At 46.9% G+C, this 16,560-nt stretch overlaps 3 protein-coding genes across 6 annotated transcripts; 1 reads left to right on the forward strand and 2 right to left on the reverse strand.

Annotated features, from left to right (window-relative positions):
• Positions 1-1,940: 1,940 nt before the first annotated feature.
• LOC125523013 (superoxide dismutase [Fe] 1, chloroplastic-like) lies at positions 1,941-4,528 on the reverse strand. The gene is made up of 8 exons (XM_048688044.1): positions 4,295-4,528; positions 3,774-3,989; positions 3,507-3,701; positions 3,254-3,425; positions 3,028-3,146; positions 2,803-2,829; positions 2,694-2,717; positions 1,941-2,609 (listed from the first exon to the last, which is right to left on the reverse strand). The coding sequence occupies exons 1-8, from the start codon at positions 4,448-4,450 to the stop codon at positions 2,337-2,339; spliced, it is 1,182 nt and encodes a 393-aa protein (XP_048544001.1). The 5' UTR covers positions 4,451-4,528; the 3' UTR covers positions 1,941-2,336.
• A 4,554-nt stretch (positions 4,529-9,082) lies between these two features.
• On the forward strand, positions 9,083-13,056 carry LOC125523673 (protein CYCLOPS-like). 4 transcript variants are annotated; one of them, XM_048688733.1, is made up of 12 exons: positions 9,083-9,400; positions 9,484-9,723; positions 10,089-10,135; positions 10,541-10,678; positions 10,759-10,807; positions 10,894-10,949; positions 11,051-11,697; positions 11,869-11,915; positions 11,998-12,043; positions 12,242-12,290; positions 12,509-12,637; positions 12,735-13,056. In XM_048688733.1, the coding sequence occupies exons 2-12, from the start codon at positions 9,529-9,531 to the stop codon at positions 12,853-12,855; spliced, it is 1,524 nt and encodes a 507-aa protein (XP_048544690.1). In that variant the 5' UTR covers positions 9,083-9,400; positions 9,484-9,528; the 3' UTR covers positions 12,856-13,056. The 4 variants fall into 4 exon arrangements, with proteins under 4 accessions (XP_048544690.1, XP_048544688.1, XP_048544691.1 ...); XM_048688734.1 differs by having other exon boundaries at positions 9,085-9,195; XM_048688731.1 differs by having other exon boundaries at positions 9,083-9,723.
• A 972-nt stretch (positions 13,057-14,028) lies between these two features.
• LOC125523676 (60S ribosomal protein L22-like) lies at positions 14,029-15,101 on the reverse strand. The gene has a single exon (XM_048688736.1). It carries the CDS (start codon positions 14,964-14,966, stop codon positions 14,253-14,255), a length of 714 nt encoding a protein of 237 aa, XP_048544693.1. The 5' UTR covers positions 14,967-15,101; the 3' UTR covers positions 14,029-14,252.
• Between the last annotated feature and the right edge of the window lie 1,459 nt (positions 15,102-16,560).

A 16,560-nucleotide genomic window follows, 5' to 3' on the forward strand; every position in this document is an offset into this window, starting at 1 on the left:
GCAATTAATTAAGGAACGGAAAAGATACTTTTCTCTAAATTATATAGAGACCAGAAATGCATGTATCACATAAAAGATGAAACATATGGAGAAAAATATTTACAATACGGGCAACATGCTTTTGCTCGATATATGGAACTATGGTATACATTTCAAAGAGTGAAGTCTGTTTTAAACCCTGAGGATGTAGAGCACGACGCAAATGAACCCCGACGTCTAAATCCCTGAAGTCCATACCCTGAAGTTTTCGATCCCGGTTGTAATCACCCTTCCATCTGTTTAGAACTGGATTTGCTGACGTGGCATCCTGCGATGGTGGGATTGCAAATTAAAGACATGCACCTAGGATGGGGCAGTGCATGGCCTCGAAGCCTGCCCACACCGCTGATCCAGCTACTCTCCGCCGCCACCGCTCCATGCGCTTCTCTCGACCGACACCACGCGCAGGTTCTCCGCGGAGGCGCGGACTACGGGCGCGCCGCTGTTCGCCGTTGGCCCCGCTGGCCGCCGTCGTTCGGCTTGGAGTGCGCTGCTGCTCACACCGGGTGGCGACAGAAGGTGAGCTGGAGAGCGGCATGTCGGAGGAGCAATTGTTCCACGTGAAACTAGCTCTTGTTGCAATCAAATCGGACCTACATGTTCGTATGTGTTGAGTACGTATCCGGCCGGAATCAATCAGCTCCGTAGGTTTGAAGCTAGCTTGTACGTGCGTCTTGTCTGACACAGCAGCGACTAGGCATTTCGTCGAACAGCTTGGCCGCGGCAGCGGAGTTCGAGAAGGCATGCAGGACGCCGGCCTCGGCCGCGAGCGCGCCAGCGTTTGGCTATGCGCGTGCTGCAATGTGCTGGACCGAACATGGTGGCTGCGTGCCCTGGACCAGAAGCAACCTGCAACCCCATGGAGATGGATGCTGCCTGCTTCCATCTGCAGAAACTTTCGTGCCATGACGGAACAACGACGTCGACGAGATGGTCAGGGTCGCTGCTGCCGCTTCTGCAGCCCCGTCCCCGCTCAGGTGCACATGCGCAGTGTCTTCAAGGCGGAGACGGCCATGGTCATCGCCGGCGTGCGAGCCAACAGTGCTGTGTTGGGGCACCCGTAGGCTGTGACGAGCCTCCGTAAGGAGCTGCACCGTCGTGGACACGCCATCGGACGCCACGCGATGCCCGAGCCTCCTCTTCTCGATCGGCGGAGGCCGGAGGCTTTGGCACCAGCTTTATGGCTGGCCTTGCACTATGGCGGTGGCGCATTGTCGCTGGTTGAAGTTGCTCCCGCATGCGTGCTTGAGGTCGCCGGCGGCAGGTCCAAAGGATAGACGATAGTGTCATACATAGAGGGCATGCGCTGGGTGCGGGAGCCTGCAGAGCAAGCCAGGCGACCATGAGACCCACCTGCTGCAGGTAGATGACTCACCTTGATCCCATCTGTTCTCTGGCCAGGTAGAAATCCCCCTATTTGGATACAACCTAAAGGTCAAAAACGACCGGGATCAGGAAGGTCGGGGTATGGATTTCAGGGATTTAAAAGTCAGGGTTCATTTGCGTCGTGCTCTACATTCTCAGGGTTCTAAATAGACTTCACTGATGAAAACGTTTTCCCTGCCATAAAACAGGTAATTTCAACTATAAATACCCACACACTTAAGACCAAATTAAAATTTCGCACAAAAAAAGAACTAGATCCTGATCAATCAAATAGAAGGGATTAATCCGCCAAATCGTTCCCGCTCTCTTTTTGCCAGCCAAATGAATCTTGTCCTCGGTTGGGTTGCTTGATTGCATATAGATGGACAGATAGATCAACATGGATGGATGGATCTGGATGCATGGATCCATAACACAGACATCTGGACATCTGGGCATCTGGCGGCAATATAGTTGGGTAGATGGACCAAATGATTCCTCTTCTCAGTTGGACCCGATTAGGAGGAACAATCTTGTGAGCATCAAAAGGAAATTGCTGATATTTATGATCCAAAAGGGGACAGAAACTCTGATTCCTCTTCTACAAAGACCAGAGTCCCAAGTGCCTACCTCCTAAGCCTATCTCTAAACAAATACAGGACATCAAACCCTGAGGCTACTTACCAAAATTCAGCCTATCCAGCATTGTTGCGTGTTGCTCAAGCGGTACAGAGATACTAATACACTCCTGTTCGACAAACATCGACAAAAACTACTGCGTGCAAATCGTGCTACAACGGTCAGCAGGAAGCAAAGTGACGCCTGTAGTGCGGTGCACGCGTTCTTCAGAGACTACCATTCTAGAGGATTTTGGACATGCTGCTCTAGCTGCCTACCCGTGCTACTGGTTGTCAACCTCATGGGATCATGGCTCAGTTCGGTACTGCCTCGCCTGCTGGCACCATTGTCACGCTGGAAGGGGCCTGCTGATCCTTACTTCTTGGTCGCCTTCTTGCCTCACCGCTGGTGCTTGCATCCCCAACGCGGCTTCTAGCCTGAGACAGAAGTTGCTTCCTTCGCTGCTTCGGGCTGGTGTGGCCGTCTCTCTCTATTGCTCGCAGAACAGCTTTCCGGAGCCTGGACTCCACCATTTCCCATGACACGAGCTTCTCTAGAACTGCAGAGACGTACTCAGCCCTTCGATTCTGCAGTCATGTAACAAGAACACACTAAGTAGCGGATATGGCAAGTATAACCACTAGAAATCATGAGCACCATTGACATCTAACCTCATAATCCAGGTAGTAGGCATGCTGTTCCCAAGACAGATAATTGGTTAGCAAAGTTACCTTTTATTAAGGAAATGCATGGAAAAGAATATGAAATGTGCATACGTACCTCCCAAACATCAATCGCAAGGAGTGGCTGACAACAAGAATAGACAGATAAAAATATCAGATCACTGTCGAATATAATATGCATGGGAGAGACAACAGATTTTAAATAAAAATATTTTCTTGTCAAAGGAACAAATAACAAGAAACCATACAAAGCTTCAAGAATAAGTACATGGTATACACTGCATGATTATGTAGGGAAACACAGTTGCAGGTAAACACTCACAGAGTGGCCCCAGACAAGAGGATTGATAGCATTTGGAGACTTTGAGATGACCAGCCTACCATAGTTGTCAGATGGGATTGGGCTTTTTGACTTCACATGAGGTAACTTGCTTCCCTTGTCTGAACCAGTTACAAAGCAGAGTTCAGTCCAGCACATTCACACCACATGGAGCAAGTTTTGAATCTGGTACACGCAGCTAACAAATGTGGGTTTAAGCATCACTTACAAGAAAGCCAAACCCATCCAGAACCGAACTGAGTTAGCGCGGCATCCATGAATTGTTTGATCATGCCGTCATAGGATCCGAAGTCTCTGTTTATAAACTTCAGAAGCCGTTCGGGGGGCTTGCCTCCACCGCCAGGCTTCATCGATCGCCAGTAGAAATCATGGTTCCATACCTACATAACATGGCCCAAGAATTAGGGATCTCAAGCATACGCAAGCCACAAAGGATGGTTCGAAACAGCATGGAATGCTACCTGTGCGGCATGGAAGAAGGGAGCGTGGGGTGGCTCCCTGCCCTCGTTGAACGAGGCAAGCATCATCTGCCCAATCGACATGCGCTCCCACTCGCTGCCGCCGATCATGCCGTTGAGCCTGTCCACGTGCATGTGCTGGTGAACTCCCCAGTGCTGCGCCACCATCTCCTTGCTTATGTATGGCTCCAGAGCATCCTGCATTGCAACCCGTTGTCCGTCACCCCGTTCCCGGCATCAATGTTTGTGAATCATTACTTCTGTACTTACTGAAGGATAAGGGAGAGGCTGCTGCTTTATCCAGGCAACTGAATCAGCGTTGTCAGGGTTCAAGGACTCCAGCACATCCGCGCCATCGCCGATGGCATCGGCGGCTTGGTCCGCAGCGGCATCAGCAGAAACATTCGCCGTATCATCCTCGGTCACCACATTCGCCTCGCCGGCACAGCGAGTTATGTGGCAATTCCATCTCCCCCGGCTATCTCCCTAGTCACATATGTAAATACAGTCACTACACCGCACCAAAATCAAACCAAACATCTACAGAAGCTGGAAAGGACTACTGAAATCTAGAATGGTGGCACGATACATTCTAATCTAGGCACAGAGCTGTTGTAACTCCAACACAGAAGTTCATTTCTGTAACTGAAACCAAAGGACGAAAATGACAGTAATCTTGTTCTTAGAGTGTCGAGAAGAATCGAACGAGGGGTCATGACAGTAATATAATCAAGATGAGGAGCATGGGGGGAGGGGGGAAGCAACGAGAGCTGGCCGGGTGCGGAGCTTACCCTGGCGCCTCCTCTCCGTGGGAAGGTGAGGCGGCGGAGCCTCCCACGCTGCGGGGAGTCGCCGCCGTCGCGGAGGAGGAAGGGGGCCGAGCTGGAGGCGGGGAGAGCGAGGGAGAGGGGGCGGCCTCCCACCCCTGCCGGCGCGGCGAACACCATGGACGGTCGCGAGCTTGGGGAGAGGAGGAGGTGACTGACCGAGAGTGGGGGAAGGAGCAGAGGAGGGGATAGGGGTTTGGGTTTGGGTTGTGGACTGTTGTTGCTTCTCGGTGGGCTCAGATGGGCCTGAAGCCGTGGCATAGGACAGAAAACAGTGCCAAACGCAGTCCATTACGGCCCAGCGAACAAAATTCTCAGCTGAAGGCGTAATTCCAAGTCTCCGCTTTATCCACTCTTTAGCGGGAAAAATAAAACGCCGGCGCCCAGCTTCAGCAAGATTGAAGACTTTTTAACAATCCAATTTGATTCCTTTGCCTGTTCTTGCATCTCGCCTGCTGCTCTGAAGATTTCTCCAGCCAGCAAGCCATGGGAACCCTTTCTGCAACAAGATTTCTTCAACCGTCCCGGGTCATCGGCGGCGAAGCGCGTCCGTGATCCGTCAGTGCGCCGGCAGGGGTCGGCCGCCGGCGCTCACAGCGACGTGCGCCAGCCATAATAAACATACACAGCACAGCACAGCCCAGGCTTCGCTTTCAAACAGACGGCGCCCTTCCGCGGCCGCCGCAGCATCGATCGCCGCCGCCGATGACGCGGACGCGCCACCTAACGAAACATCGCCGTCAGTGACGGACGCACCTGGACTGGAGGGACGGTCAGGGGGGATCTTTGGTCAGACCTCTCCTCCTCCAACCGGAAATGGGGCCATTAAGGTCAGTGTCAGTGAGTGTAACCATGTTATTGCTTTTTTACCTTTACTTTGACAGTGAGTGTAACCATGTTATTACTTTCTTCTGCGCCGGTTAACGCTCCTGCAGTTGATTTTAAAACAGGCAATTTGCAGTGGTTTTCCTACAACCCGGTCGTCACTGAAATGATCGTGTATGCATTACCACATCAGGGAGATTTTTAAATTTTTACAGTTGAAATACTTGGTAGTATTAATGAGTAATTGCCAATGGCAACAGAAGAGGAGTTGTTTTGCCTTGTAAGCAAGCCTGTGATGACATCCTGGGGCCTGGCCATCCACTTGCTAATCCAGCATTATATTATGTCAGCATGCATCATCATTGAGTCATTGATATTGTCACCCCCTGGCAGCAAGTTACTACAGTATTATGTTAAGTTATTAACCCATTGGGGGAAAATTAAGGATAAAATGATACTTGTCAGCATAGAAACGTTTGATGTATTGGAGGAAAAAAATAATGCTTAGAAAGAATATTCCAAGAGAACCTATGGAAGATTTGTCTGATCTTTCTGTTGCGATTTTGCAGACCGTGATCGAAAGGGCATTCGTGTGAAACAGCGCGCCGCTTTTCTGTTCATGCCTGCCTGGTGTAAGCCATCTAGGGTGTTCCCTGTTAGATATTTGGGCATGCCTCTCCATCAAGGCAAGCTGTCTAGGAGTCATATTCAGCCCCTTACAGATTAAATCCAATGTAGGATAGCTATATGGAGAGGAAAGCTCCTTTTTTTATGCAGGCAGGATCATATTGATCAAAGCCTATTTGGCTAGCATTCCTATGTACCTCCTTTCCTTCTTAAATTTCCTAAGTGGGTTGTGGATCGTATGAACACTCAAATGGCTAACTGCCTATGGAATGATTTTGAGGGGCATAGGAAAATTCATGTAGCCAACTGGCCTCTGGTTGCTATGAAAAAAGATTATGAGGGTTTGGGTATCCCAAGCATCCATAACTTAAAACATTTATTTGCTAGGGGCCTGGGTTAAAAGGATATATGCTTAGAGAAGATAGAAGGGGAAAACTATTAAGCAGGTTTGGGATGGATCGATCTCATGCTCTCCTTCAGAAGGACTTCTAATGATACTCATACTATGATGAGCCTGTGGTTGACTTGGAAGCTATAGTTCACAGTATTGTCCTCTCTGAGGAGAGTGATTCCCTAGTCTGGCAATACGAGAGCTCTGGAGTTTCTTCCACTAGCTCTTTGCGTGCAGTAACCAATTATAGAGGTGTTACTCCTGTGTATATCCCTATTATGTGGAAATAAGAGTAGCACCTCACATCCACATTTTCTCTGGCTTGTCTTCAACAACAGAATCATGACCAGAGATAACCTTATGAGAAAGCCTGAGGCCAGTGTCCACACTGCCTTGCGAAGACTAGAGCGATGCCGAGCACGGAAGAAAGAGATGAAGAGCCCGGTCTCCACACTGGTCGCCGGCTGCCCCGCTGTCATGAAGCTGGTCATGGAATAACATGTCTGTAATAAGCACTAGTAGTTCCTGTGAATGTAATTTGCACAACTTGTGGACCCTGGTTCCTTTTTTTCTTTATAATAAGAAATCCATTTTAAACTGATTCTATTCCCTTGCCTGTTCTTCCATCGCCTGCACTGAAGATGTCTCCAGTCCAGCCAGCCATGAGAAACTTCCCTCGCCTGCTGCTCCGATGAGTTCTCCAGCCAGCCATGACTCATGCGAAGCTTTCTGAGACGAGATTTCTTCAACTGTCCCAGGTCATAGGCGGCGAAGCGCGTCCGTTAGTGCGCCGGCGTTCACAGCGACGGCCGCCAGCTATAACTAATAATAAACATACATAGCCAAGGTTTCGCTCTCAAACACAGACGCTCTTCTGCAGCCGCCGTGGCATCGATCGCTGATGAAGCCGACACGCCACCTAACGAAACATCACCGTCAGTGATGGATGTACCTGAACTGGAGGGACGGTCAAGGCAGATCTTTGGTCAGAAACTCTTCTTCTCTAAACGGTAATGAGGCCGTTGAGGTCAGTGTCAGACTATCGGTGCAATTATACTTTTTACTTTGACAGTGAGTGTAACCATGTTAGGGCGTGTACAATGCATAGCCTTAAGGTGATACCTCGCATGCCATGTAGGATCTGATATGACGTAAAGTAGGTTCGGATAGAGAAGCGGGATCCTTTCCAAGAGGCGGGTGCTTGAAGAGAAAAAGTATAGTCCGGTGACAAAAGCTGAAAAGGTAGGAATGAAAAGTAGAGATGCATGTGTACTAAAGTCATTATTTTCTATTTTTTAATGAGGCCCACTAGTGCTAGCTTGCATTGGGGAGAAAAAATAAATGTAGATGCCTCAAATTACTTTTTGTCATGGGGCATATGTATCCATATGCCACCATTGTACATGCCCTTATTACTTTCTTCTGCACCAGTTAATGCCCAGTTGATTTTAAAACATGCAATTTGTAGCGATTTTCCTACAACCCAATCATCAGTGAGATGATGATGTATGCACTACAACATCAGGGAGATTTTTAAATTTTTGCAGTTGAATTAGTTAGTAGTAATAAGTGTTGTTTCACCTTGTAGGCCTGTGATGAGATCCTGGGGAATGGCCATCCACTTCTTGCAATTGTTGCATTATATTATGTCAGCATGGATCATCAATGAGTCATTGATATTGTCACCCCCACCTAGCAGCAAGTTACTATTACCTCCGTCCCGAATTAGTTGTCTTAGATTTGTCTAGATACGGATGTAACTAGGGAGTATTATATTAAATCATTGGAGAAAATTAAGAATGCAGTTGTACTACTAATCATAGAAACGTTTCGTATGTTGGAGAAAACTATAGTGCTTAGAAAGAATATTCCCAGAGCACCAATACAAGATTTGTCTGATCTTTGCGTTGCAATTTTCGGTTCATACCTGCCTGATGTAAGCCTTCTAGGGTACACCTGTTCTTCAGGGGGCAGTTCTTCCACTGATGAGACAAAATGAGAAGAATGGAATCTTTGCCTGAACTTTGCATTCCAGTTTTTCTTATCTGTTCTTGCATCACTTGCTCAGAAGATTTCTCCAGCGGTAAGAAATTTTCTGCGAAAAGATTTCTTCAATCATCCCGGGTCGTTGGTGGCGAAGCGCGGCCGTGCGCCGGCAGGGTCGGCTGCCAGCGATCACAACAATGGACAACAGCTATTATAAACATAGGTGAAGTCTGTTTCAATGATACTCTTCTACAGCCGCCGCGGCATCGATCGCCGGTGACACTGGCACGCCACCTAAAGAAGCCTCGCCATCAATGATGAACGTATCTGGACAGGCGGTCGATAGAGAACTTGGTCAAAGCCCTCCTGTAAATGGCTATGGGGCCATTAAGGTCAGTATCAGTGTAATATCATACTTTTACTTTGACAGTGAGCGTAACCATGTTATTACTTTCTTCTGCACCGGTTAATATGTCTGCAGTTCATTTTAAAACAGGCAATTTGCAGGGCGTTTGCTGATTACCCACCCAATCATACAGTTGTGATTTAGTTAGTAGCAACAATAAGTAATTGACAGTGGCAGCAGAAATGTCCAGAAGGCCATCGCCGTCAAGGCGCCAACCAACACGCATCAACGACTAAACAAGATGAGAGTTGTTTTACCTTGTAAGCCTGTGATGAGATCCTGGGGACTGGCCATCCACTTCTTGCAAATCCTGCATTATATTATGTCAGCATGCGTCATCCTTCATGCTGTCACCCCCTGGCAGCAAATTGCTATTTTATTAAACCATTTGGGGAAAAGAAAATTTAAGAACACAATGATAATACTAATCATAGAAACGTTTGATGACTTTGGAGAAAAAACTATCACTTAAAAAGAATATTCCAAGAGCACCTATAGAAGATTTGTCTGACCTTTGTGTTGCAATTTTGCAGACCATGATAAAAAGAGCATCCATTTAAAATCGCGTGCAGTTTCCGTGTTCATACCCGCCTGATGTAAGCCTCCTAGGGTACACCTGTTCTTCGACGGGTAAGCAGACAAATTCTACAGAGCCCAGTTCTTTCCACTGATGAGACAAAAATGAGAAGGATGGAATCTTTGCCTCTGACTGCAGGGAAGATACCCCAATCAGTTAGTTTAGTGTCAGGCTATCGCAGTTTTAAAATTAGCCTAGTGTCTTGTGTGCCTGAGTTCTTCTGCCAAGTACCGTTTCTTAGTTTAATGAGTGTTTTAGGTGGGATTCTATTTTACAATATCTTATTTGTTCCACATAACAAGTGCACTAGTACTAAAGACAGCTTTTAGGAACTATTTCAGTCAATCATCAGCAGAGGTGAGGTGAGGTGAGCTGAGGAGGAGTTCATGGAGATGGAGGGCCGGGGTCTGTCTGACCTGTTCAGGAACACCAGCGAGGAGATCTTCCTCAAGGCGGTGATGGAGAACTCGATCGGAGTGGCAGCACCGCCAAGCATGGAGATGATGGGGTTCAGAAACATGACACAGAGCTTCAGAGAAGACAGCGAGGAGTTGTTCAACAGCTGGCTGATGAATGGAGAGGCAAGAATTCTGAGAGTTTCAAGCACTTTCTTTTACTTTTCATTTGCTTTGTGTTCTTTCTGGTATCTCTTTTGGGGTTTTCGGATTGTAAGACCAGCATCATCTTGACGCTTTCTCCTTTTGAGAAAAAAAAAGTTGAAGTTTCCTGCCAGTTTTTCCTCTCTGTGCATGCAAAGTGAAACCTATATCATGTTCAGAAGAAAATTTCTTACACTAATGAAGATCACTCGCTAGTCATTTATTGTTTAATATTACATAAAAAAAATTCTAGGATTGTTTTGGAGTTAATGATGATGATTTACTATGCCAGGTTGATCTTTTTGCTTGAAATCTATCACCTAAAGTTCTTGATTCTTTATTCGCAGATTCCAGGCTTTAGTCACCTGAATAATCGGCCTCGACAACCATCTAGGTATGATGCTGATAAAGAGTGCAGGGTTAATTGTATTGGGTGATATGTGAGTTGATGAATAAATAACTGTGTTACAAAAAGTGAAAATTATATAATCAATTTCAGCAACTGAATATTGTTACCAAGGCTTTGCAAAAGAAGCTGAATCGAGAGAAAGTACATAACCTTAGGCACCCAAATCTTACACGCGTCAATACAGTAAGCACCTAAGAAGATAATAAACACAAGTAATGGTTAGGAATCACACGTTAGTCATGCTTTGTTGTGATTATGCATGTCCATGGAACTTCTTTCTTCTATCTAGCATGTAAATGATGCTGAACTTTGCACCGAGAGACATTAGCATGGCACTGCCTGTCGAAACTGACGGTTAGTGCTACATCATAACAATTTATATTTATGCAGGTTGTCATCAGAGGCAGGTGCCTTTCCTAATCAACAACATGACATTGCTCGACAAAATTTTCTCGCCGACAACTTGATCCCTGAGAATTGTGCAGTTCCTCCTGAATACACGAATAACCATAACCAGCAACCACTCAAGTAATGTATCTTATGAACCAGCATCACCTTATAGTCAGGGATTTATGCAATCTCCAACTTATTTGTTTATCATACACCAGGAATGCAGCAGAGAAAGGGATGCAAGCCAGTGATCTACTTTTGGCAAAGGTTAGCTATCTCATCACCCAGTTACTTGATTATTACAGCTACATGGATAATATTCTAATGGATAAAAGGCGGTATTTGTTCATAAGCAGACCTGGTTTCACTGCACTCAACCAATGACTAGAAGCAGATCTTCAGAACTGAGGCATGAATTGAATCACCAATTACATGTGCATTATTACCTTCTGTAGCACAACTTTATGATTCTTCATTCCATTATTTCTCAAACCCAGCCATCTTTTGCAGGAGGCGATATGCTGCAATGCAAAGTAATGTGTCACCAATAACTACAGGAACTATGAGAGCAGCAAACCAATTGAGATTAGATTTTACCAACACAAATGCAGCAAATAGTACCCCAATGGGCAGCACTCCACTTCAGACTTCGACATTTGTATCTCCTTCATGTTCATCGACTTCCCCCTTGGACAATCCTCAAATGCTTGCACAAGATACTGTTACATCAGTGGTGAGCATGCTCAAGGATACGCTCGAGCGTAAGAAGCTCAGTAGCCCTGCCAACAGAGACATGCCACATGGCAACCCTTTTGGGTTTTACGACAACCAGCAGTTTCAACACAACATTCTTGGAGGAACAGATATGTTCCCCTTGGTGACCAATGGACATGTTCAGGACTCCCTGATGCTTCCTGAAGTCGAGAGGCCCACAGAACCAAATGCTGAGAACTTTGTTGCCCCCGCAAGCCAGATTTGGATCAGTGCAGCGTCTCGCGAACCTTCACAGAGTGGATCGTCTAATGCTCTGACGGCTCAGTCAGCCGGTTTTGAAGTATGTGATGAGCTACGTCCTATGGGGCAATCATTGTCTATGTGTGAGAGCACTAGGAAAAATGTTGCAAATGGAACAGCTGACTGCAGATCAAACAGCAAAGGTACTTCAATTATACACTTATTGCCAAGCTATATCTTGCCACATAAATGATCATCTATTAGGCAGTACAATGGATGTCAAATATTTCTTGGGATCTACTGTATTTTAGAATTGTCGTTATCATTGTGCCATGGGTGAATAACACTGAATGTATAATGTCAACAATGTGCAGATTACAGAGAGAAGGTGCTAAAAGATAATTTGAAGGATGAAAGAAAGGTAATACCTGATTCATATTTCAGAAATGTCGAAAAATTCCTCTCATGACATATGCTAATCTGTTCATTTTAATCATTGACAGAGAGTGGCCCTGACACGAATGGGATCCATCTCATCAGAACAAGCAGGTAAATGAAACAGCAAGATGTTCTTTTTGGCACCAAATCTTCGGCATTTATATGATGACTGTAAAAAGTTCTTTCTAGGCACATGTTTGTAGATTAGATGAAACATAGGGCTATTGAAAGATAATATGCTCCACCTTGCGTAGTGCTACGTCATCTGCTATTTAATCACTGAAAGCTCTAACTTGTTAACTTTTGCAGTTGATAGAGGAGATCCTACGAAGAAACGCAGGGTTGAGCGCACACGCAAGTATGTCTATGCAATTTGGTTATACTTATTATACATTTAATCTATATGTAATATTATTTCCTGCTGACATGACTGATTACCAAAAGGCAAGAACCAATTTAAGGCATGTGCCCCTATCCAAATGACTCCTCTTAATCAAAGTTCTATATACTTCATTGACCATTCCATATTGAACACCAGAACCTGGATCATGTTATTAATGACTTCTTATGGTTCAGAATGGCAGAAGCAAAGGAAAGAAGTTCGACCCCGGTAATACCAACTGACATGCAAGCGGTCCTCAAGCGCTGCGAAAACCTAGAGAAGGAGGTCAGGTCACTAAAGCTTAACTTGTCATTCATGAACCGGTGAGTACAATCTCAAATCACATTGCTGGCATGATTTCACTAGCCTGGTTTTTACTTCAGATTGCCCAATTATCCCAAATGTCTGATCTAATTGCAGGAAGGATTCAGAACAGACGAAGCAGATCGAGGATCTTCAGAAGCAAAACGAGGACATGGCGGAAGAGAAGGAGAGGCTGATAGAGGAGATCGAACGAATGGCCTCCGACTCCACGGCATGATCGCCTAGCCCTTCCGGCTTTATAAACTAATAGCAGTGGACTTGGAAAGAGTCCCTGCTCACTAGATACAGATATACACCCAATTATAGTTGATGGTCTGAATGTACCATTCTTTTCGTTCTATGTTCCTATTGTAATCTTTAACATGTACTAGTATCAACAAGAACTGATTGGTAATTGCATCTTAATCCAGATTGCAATTCATATGGTAGTAGTTTCAACTGATCAAAGAAAATGTTACTAGAAGTGGCATCAAACATAAGCAAGAAACACGAGATTTTCATATCTCAGCACCAACAACAGATTGGGAATTGCATTTGAATTCAGTTTGCAATTCAGATGATAGCTTCAGCTGAACTGATAAATAAAATGGAAGAAACAGCATCGAACACTTTCAGATCTTCGGTACAGGAACTACTATATTATTTCAGGGTTAATCAGACAATACTTGAGGGATTTGATAGAAATAGAAAGAAACATGGCATTACTTAGTTCCAACATTTCGATGAACACACAGCAATGCATCTCCAAGACCACAACTCATTACAGCAACTGTTATTTTAGGAAGATTTTCATATCTCAGTACAGGAACAATTGTTTCAGGATATTTCAGGTTTGATTAGGCATATTTCTGGAGGGATTTGATTCTTATACATGGCATTACTTTTCATTCCAGCATTTCAACAAACATACGGCATCTCAAAGATCACACCTCAATCGCTGGATCAACCAATCTGACACACCAAGAACTGGAATTGCACATGGAACGAACACCATCAGTGCTTCTGACCTGGGAAAACATAAATGTTACTAGACATAGCATCAAACATAAGCAAGAAAAGGAACACTTTCAGATCTCAGTTAGCAACAACAGATAGGGAATTGCACTTGAATTCATTTTGCAAATCACATCATAGCTTCAGTTGAACTGATAAACAAAATGTAAGAAACAGCATCGAACACTTTCAGAACTCAGTGGAGGAACTGCTAAATTATTTCAGGGTTTCCCTTCAATAACATATTGTTTCAGGGTTGATCAGACGATGCTTGAGGGACTTGATTCAGATATAGAAAGAAAACATTACATTACGTTTGAAAGAGATTAAGAGAACACGCAGCAATCAGTCGCATCTCCAGACCACACTCAATACAGAAATTGCTATTTTAGGAAGATTTTTCAGACATCAGTACAGGAACTATATTTCAGGATAACTCAGGTTTGATCAGACACATTTTGAGGGATTTGATTCATACATAGAGACATGAAACTAGATTCCATTCAAGCATTTCAACGAACACACAGCATACTGCATCTCCGAGATCATACCACAATCGCTAGAGCCACCGATCTGACGAACCAAGAACAGGGATTGCAAATGGAAACGAGCACCTATCCATCAGTGCTTCGACCTCGGCGAGGTCCTCCTTGCCGCCGGCGCCTCAGCAGCCTTCCTCTTCGGTGAGGTCCTCGCCGCAGCCCCAGCCGCCGGCGCCACCGCCTTCCTCTTCAGCGACTTCTTCGCCGGTGCCTCAGCGGCCGGAGCAGGAGCAGCAGCCTTCTTCCTCAGCGGCTTCTTCTTCGCGCCGCCCTCCAGCTGCGCGGCGGCTATGCGGTCGAACTCGTCGGAGAGCTTCCTGACGCGCTTCCTCTTGGCGGCGGCGGCGATGGTGACGAGCGGCACCCCCTCGCCCTCGGACTCACCGGACTCGGAGTCCTCGTCGTCATCCACCACCTCGCGCCGCATCGCCTTCTCCTGGGCCGCGACCTCCGCCTCGTCCTCGGAGTCGTCGTCGTCGGAGCCGAGCGCGTCGTCGAGGGTGGCAGGGGCGGGCCCGTGCCCCGCAGCGCGGACCTTGGACTTGGCGGACTTGGCGGAGACCCGAGCGTCGCGGCGCGCGGTGCGGCGGAGCTTGACGAGGTTGCCCTCGATGCGGCCCTGCAGGCGGAGGCGCTTGGCGCCGAGCCCGCCCATGGACCAGTGCGCGTCGCGCGCCCAGCAGAGGAGCGCGTCGGTGACGGGCGCCGGCGGGTCGACGCGGTCGCCGGGGAAGACGCGCGGGCGCGGGAGGCCGCCGCCGTAGAACCTGCCGGGGCCGAGCGCGACCACCATGGTGACTTGAGATCGGGCTGGCTGAACTGTCTTCTTCCTCGGCCTGATACTCCGGCGATCTCTCTGCTGCTCTGTGGATCTGGGTGAAGGTGGGGAGTTGAGGATTGCGGCGGTGAGGATGGATGAGAGAGAGAGAGGGGCCGGCGAGGGCGTTTATAGGTGGAAGAAGAGGCGCGCATGGCAGGAAATGGAGCAGAGAGAGGGGGGGTTTGGCGCCAAGAAAATGGCGGTAAAATAATTTGGCGCGGCGGTGGGGAAATGGAAATGGCGGGATGCGGGAGCAGACCTGACCAAACGGGCCGGCCCGGCCCATTGTAATCATGCCTGGCAATCGGGCCGGCCCGTGCCGTGCCGTGCTGGCCCGTGTGCTGCAGCCTGCAGTCCAGGCACGGCCCAACTGGTAATCGGGCCGGCCCGCCAGCACGCCAGGCACGCTGGCCCGCCTACTGTTTGGCCTATTGGGCATTTGTTTTTGACCTATTTTTTCCTACTGGGCTAGTATTTGGCCATATAGAGATATATACAAAAAATAAAAAAAAGGATAATCTTGCCGTGTCGTTCCGGCCCGTGTGCTCAGCCTAGCAGCCCAAGCACGGCCCAGGGCGTTCTGCATGCCGGGTAAGGCACGTTTACCCCGTGTCGTGCCTGGCCCATGGTGGGTCGTGTCGGTGTGCTCGTGGGCTGGCCTAATTGGCTTGACCCGTTCGGCCAGCTATATGCGGGAGCCCCATTCTGCTTGCCAGGCCGTTCCATTCTCACTCATGTTTATGCGACTGGGCCCTGCTTGAGAAGTTTCCTAACCCATCCATCTCTCTCTATGTGTGCGCGCGCGCATAGGTGGGGCCGCTGTTGTATCTTTGTTTTTATCCAAGTCATGTATTCATTTGTGGTAGACAAAAAATCATTTACCTTTATATTTTAGTTTTAAAAACATAATTACTACATAAACTTGTCCCGGTGAGAATAGAGTCATATAAGAAGAACTTAAAAATCGACTAAAGTTGGAGAGGGCACGTCCTACACGCATGGTCATATCAACCTATTTAAAAAAATGCATTCTAAATACGTTTTAAAATGTCAAAAAAAATTCGAAAGAAATTTTCACTCATGCATTTTCAAAACATGTGTGCGCGGCACAAAGTTTTGTGAGAAAAATCTATTTCTATTTTGCCTCCACAAAAGTAACAGTGCTTCTAAAAAGCGTTTCATGACACGTTTTTTTTTATTTTTTGCACAAACCAAAGAAAAAGTTATTTTTCTTACATAACTTTTTTTGTGTGCGTATAGATGTTGGGGATCGTAACAGAAATTTAAAATTTTCTACGCATCACCAAGATCAATCTATGAAGTAATCTAGCAACGAGGGGAAGGGGAGTGCATCTACATACCCTTGTAGATCGCTAAGCGGAAGCGTTGCAAGAACGCGGATGAAGGAGTCGTACTCGCAGTGATTCAGATCGCGGTTGATTCCGATCTAAGCGCCGAACAACAGCGCCTCCGCGTTCAACACACGTGCAGCCCGGTGACGTCTCCTACGCCTTGATCCAGCAAGGGGAGAAGGAGAGGTCGGGGAAGACTCCGTCCAGCAGCAGCA

Source organism: Triticum urartu, chromosome 7 (assembly GCF_003073215.2).
Source record: "Triticum urartu cultivar G1812 chromosome 7, Tu2.1, whole genome shotgun sequence".
NCBI lineage: Eukaryota > Viridiplantae > Streptophyta > Magnoliopsida > Poales > Poaceae > Triticum > Triticum urartu.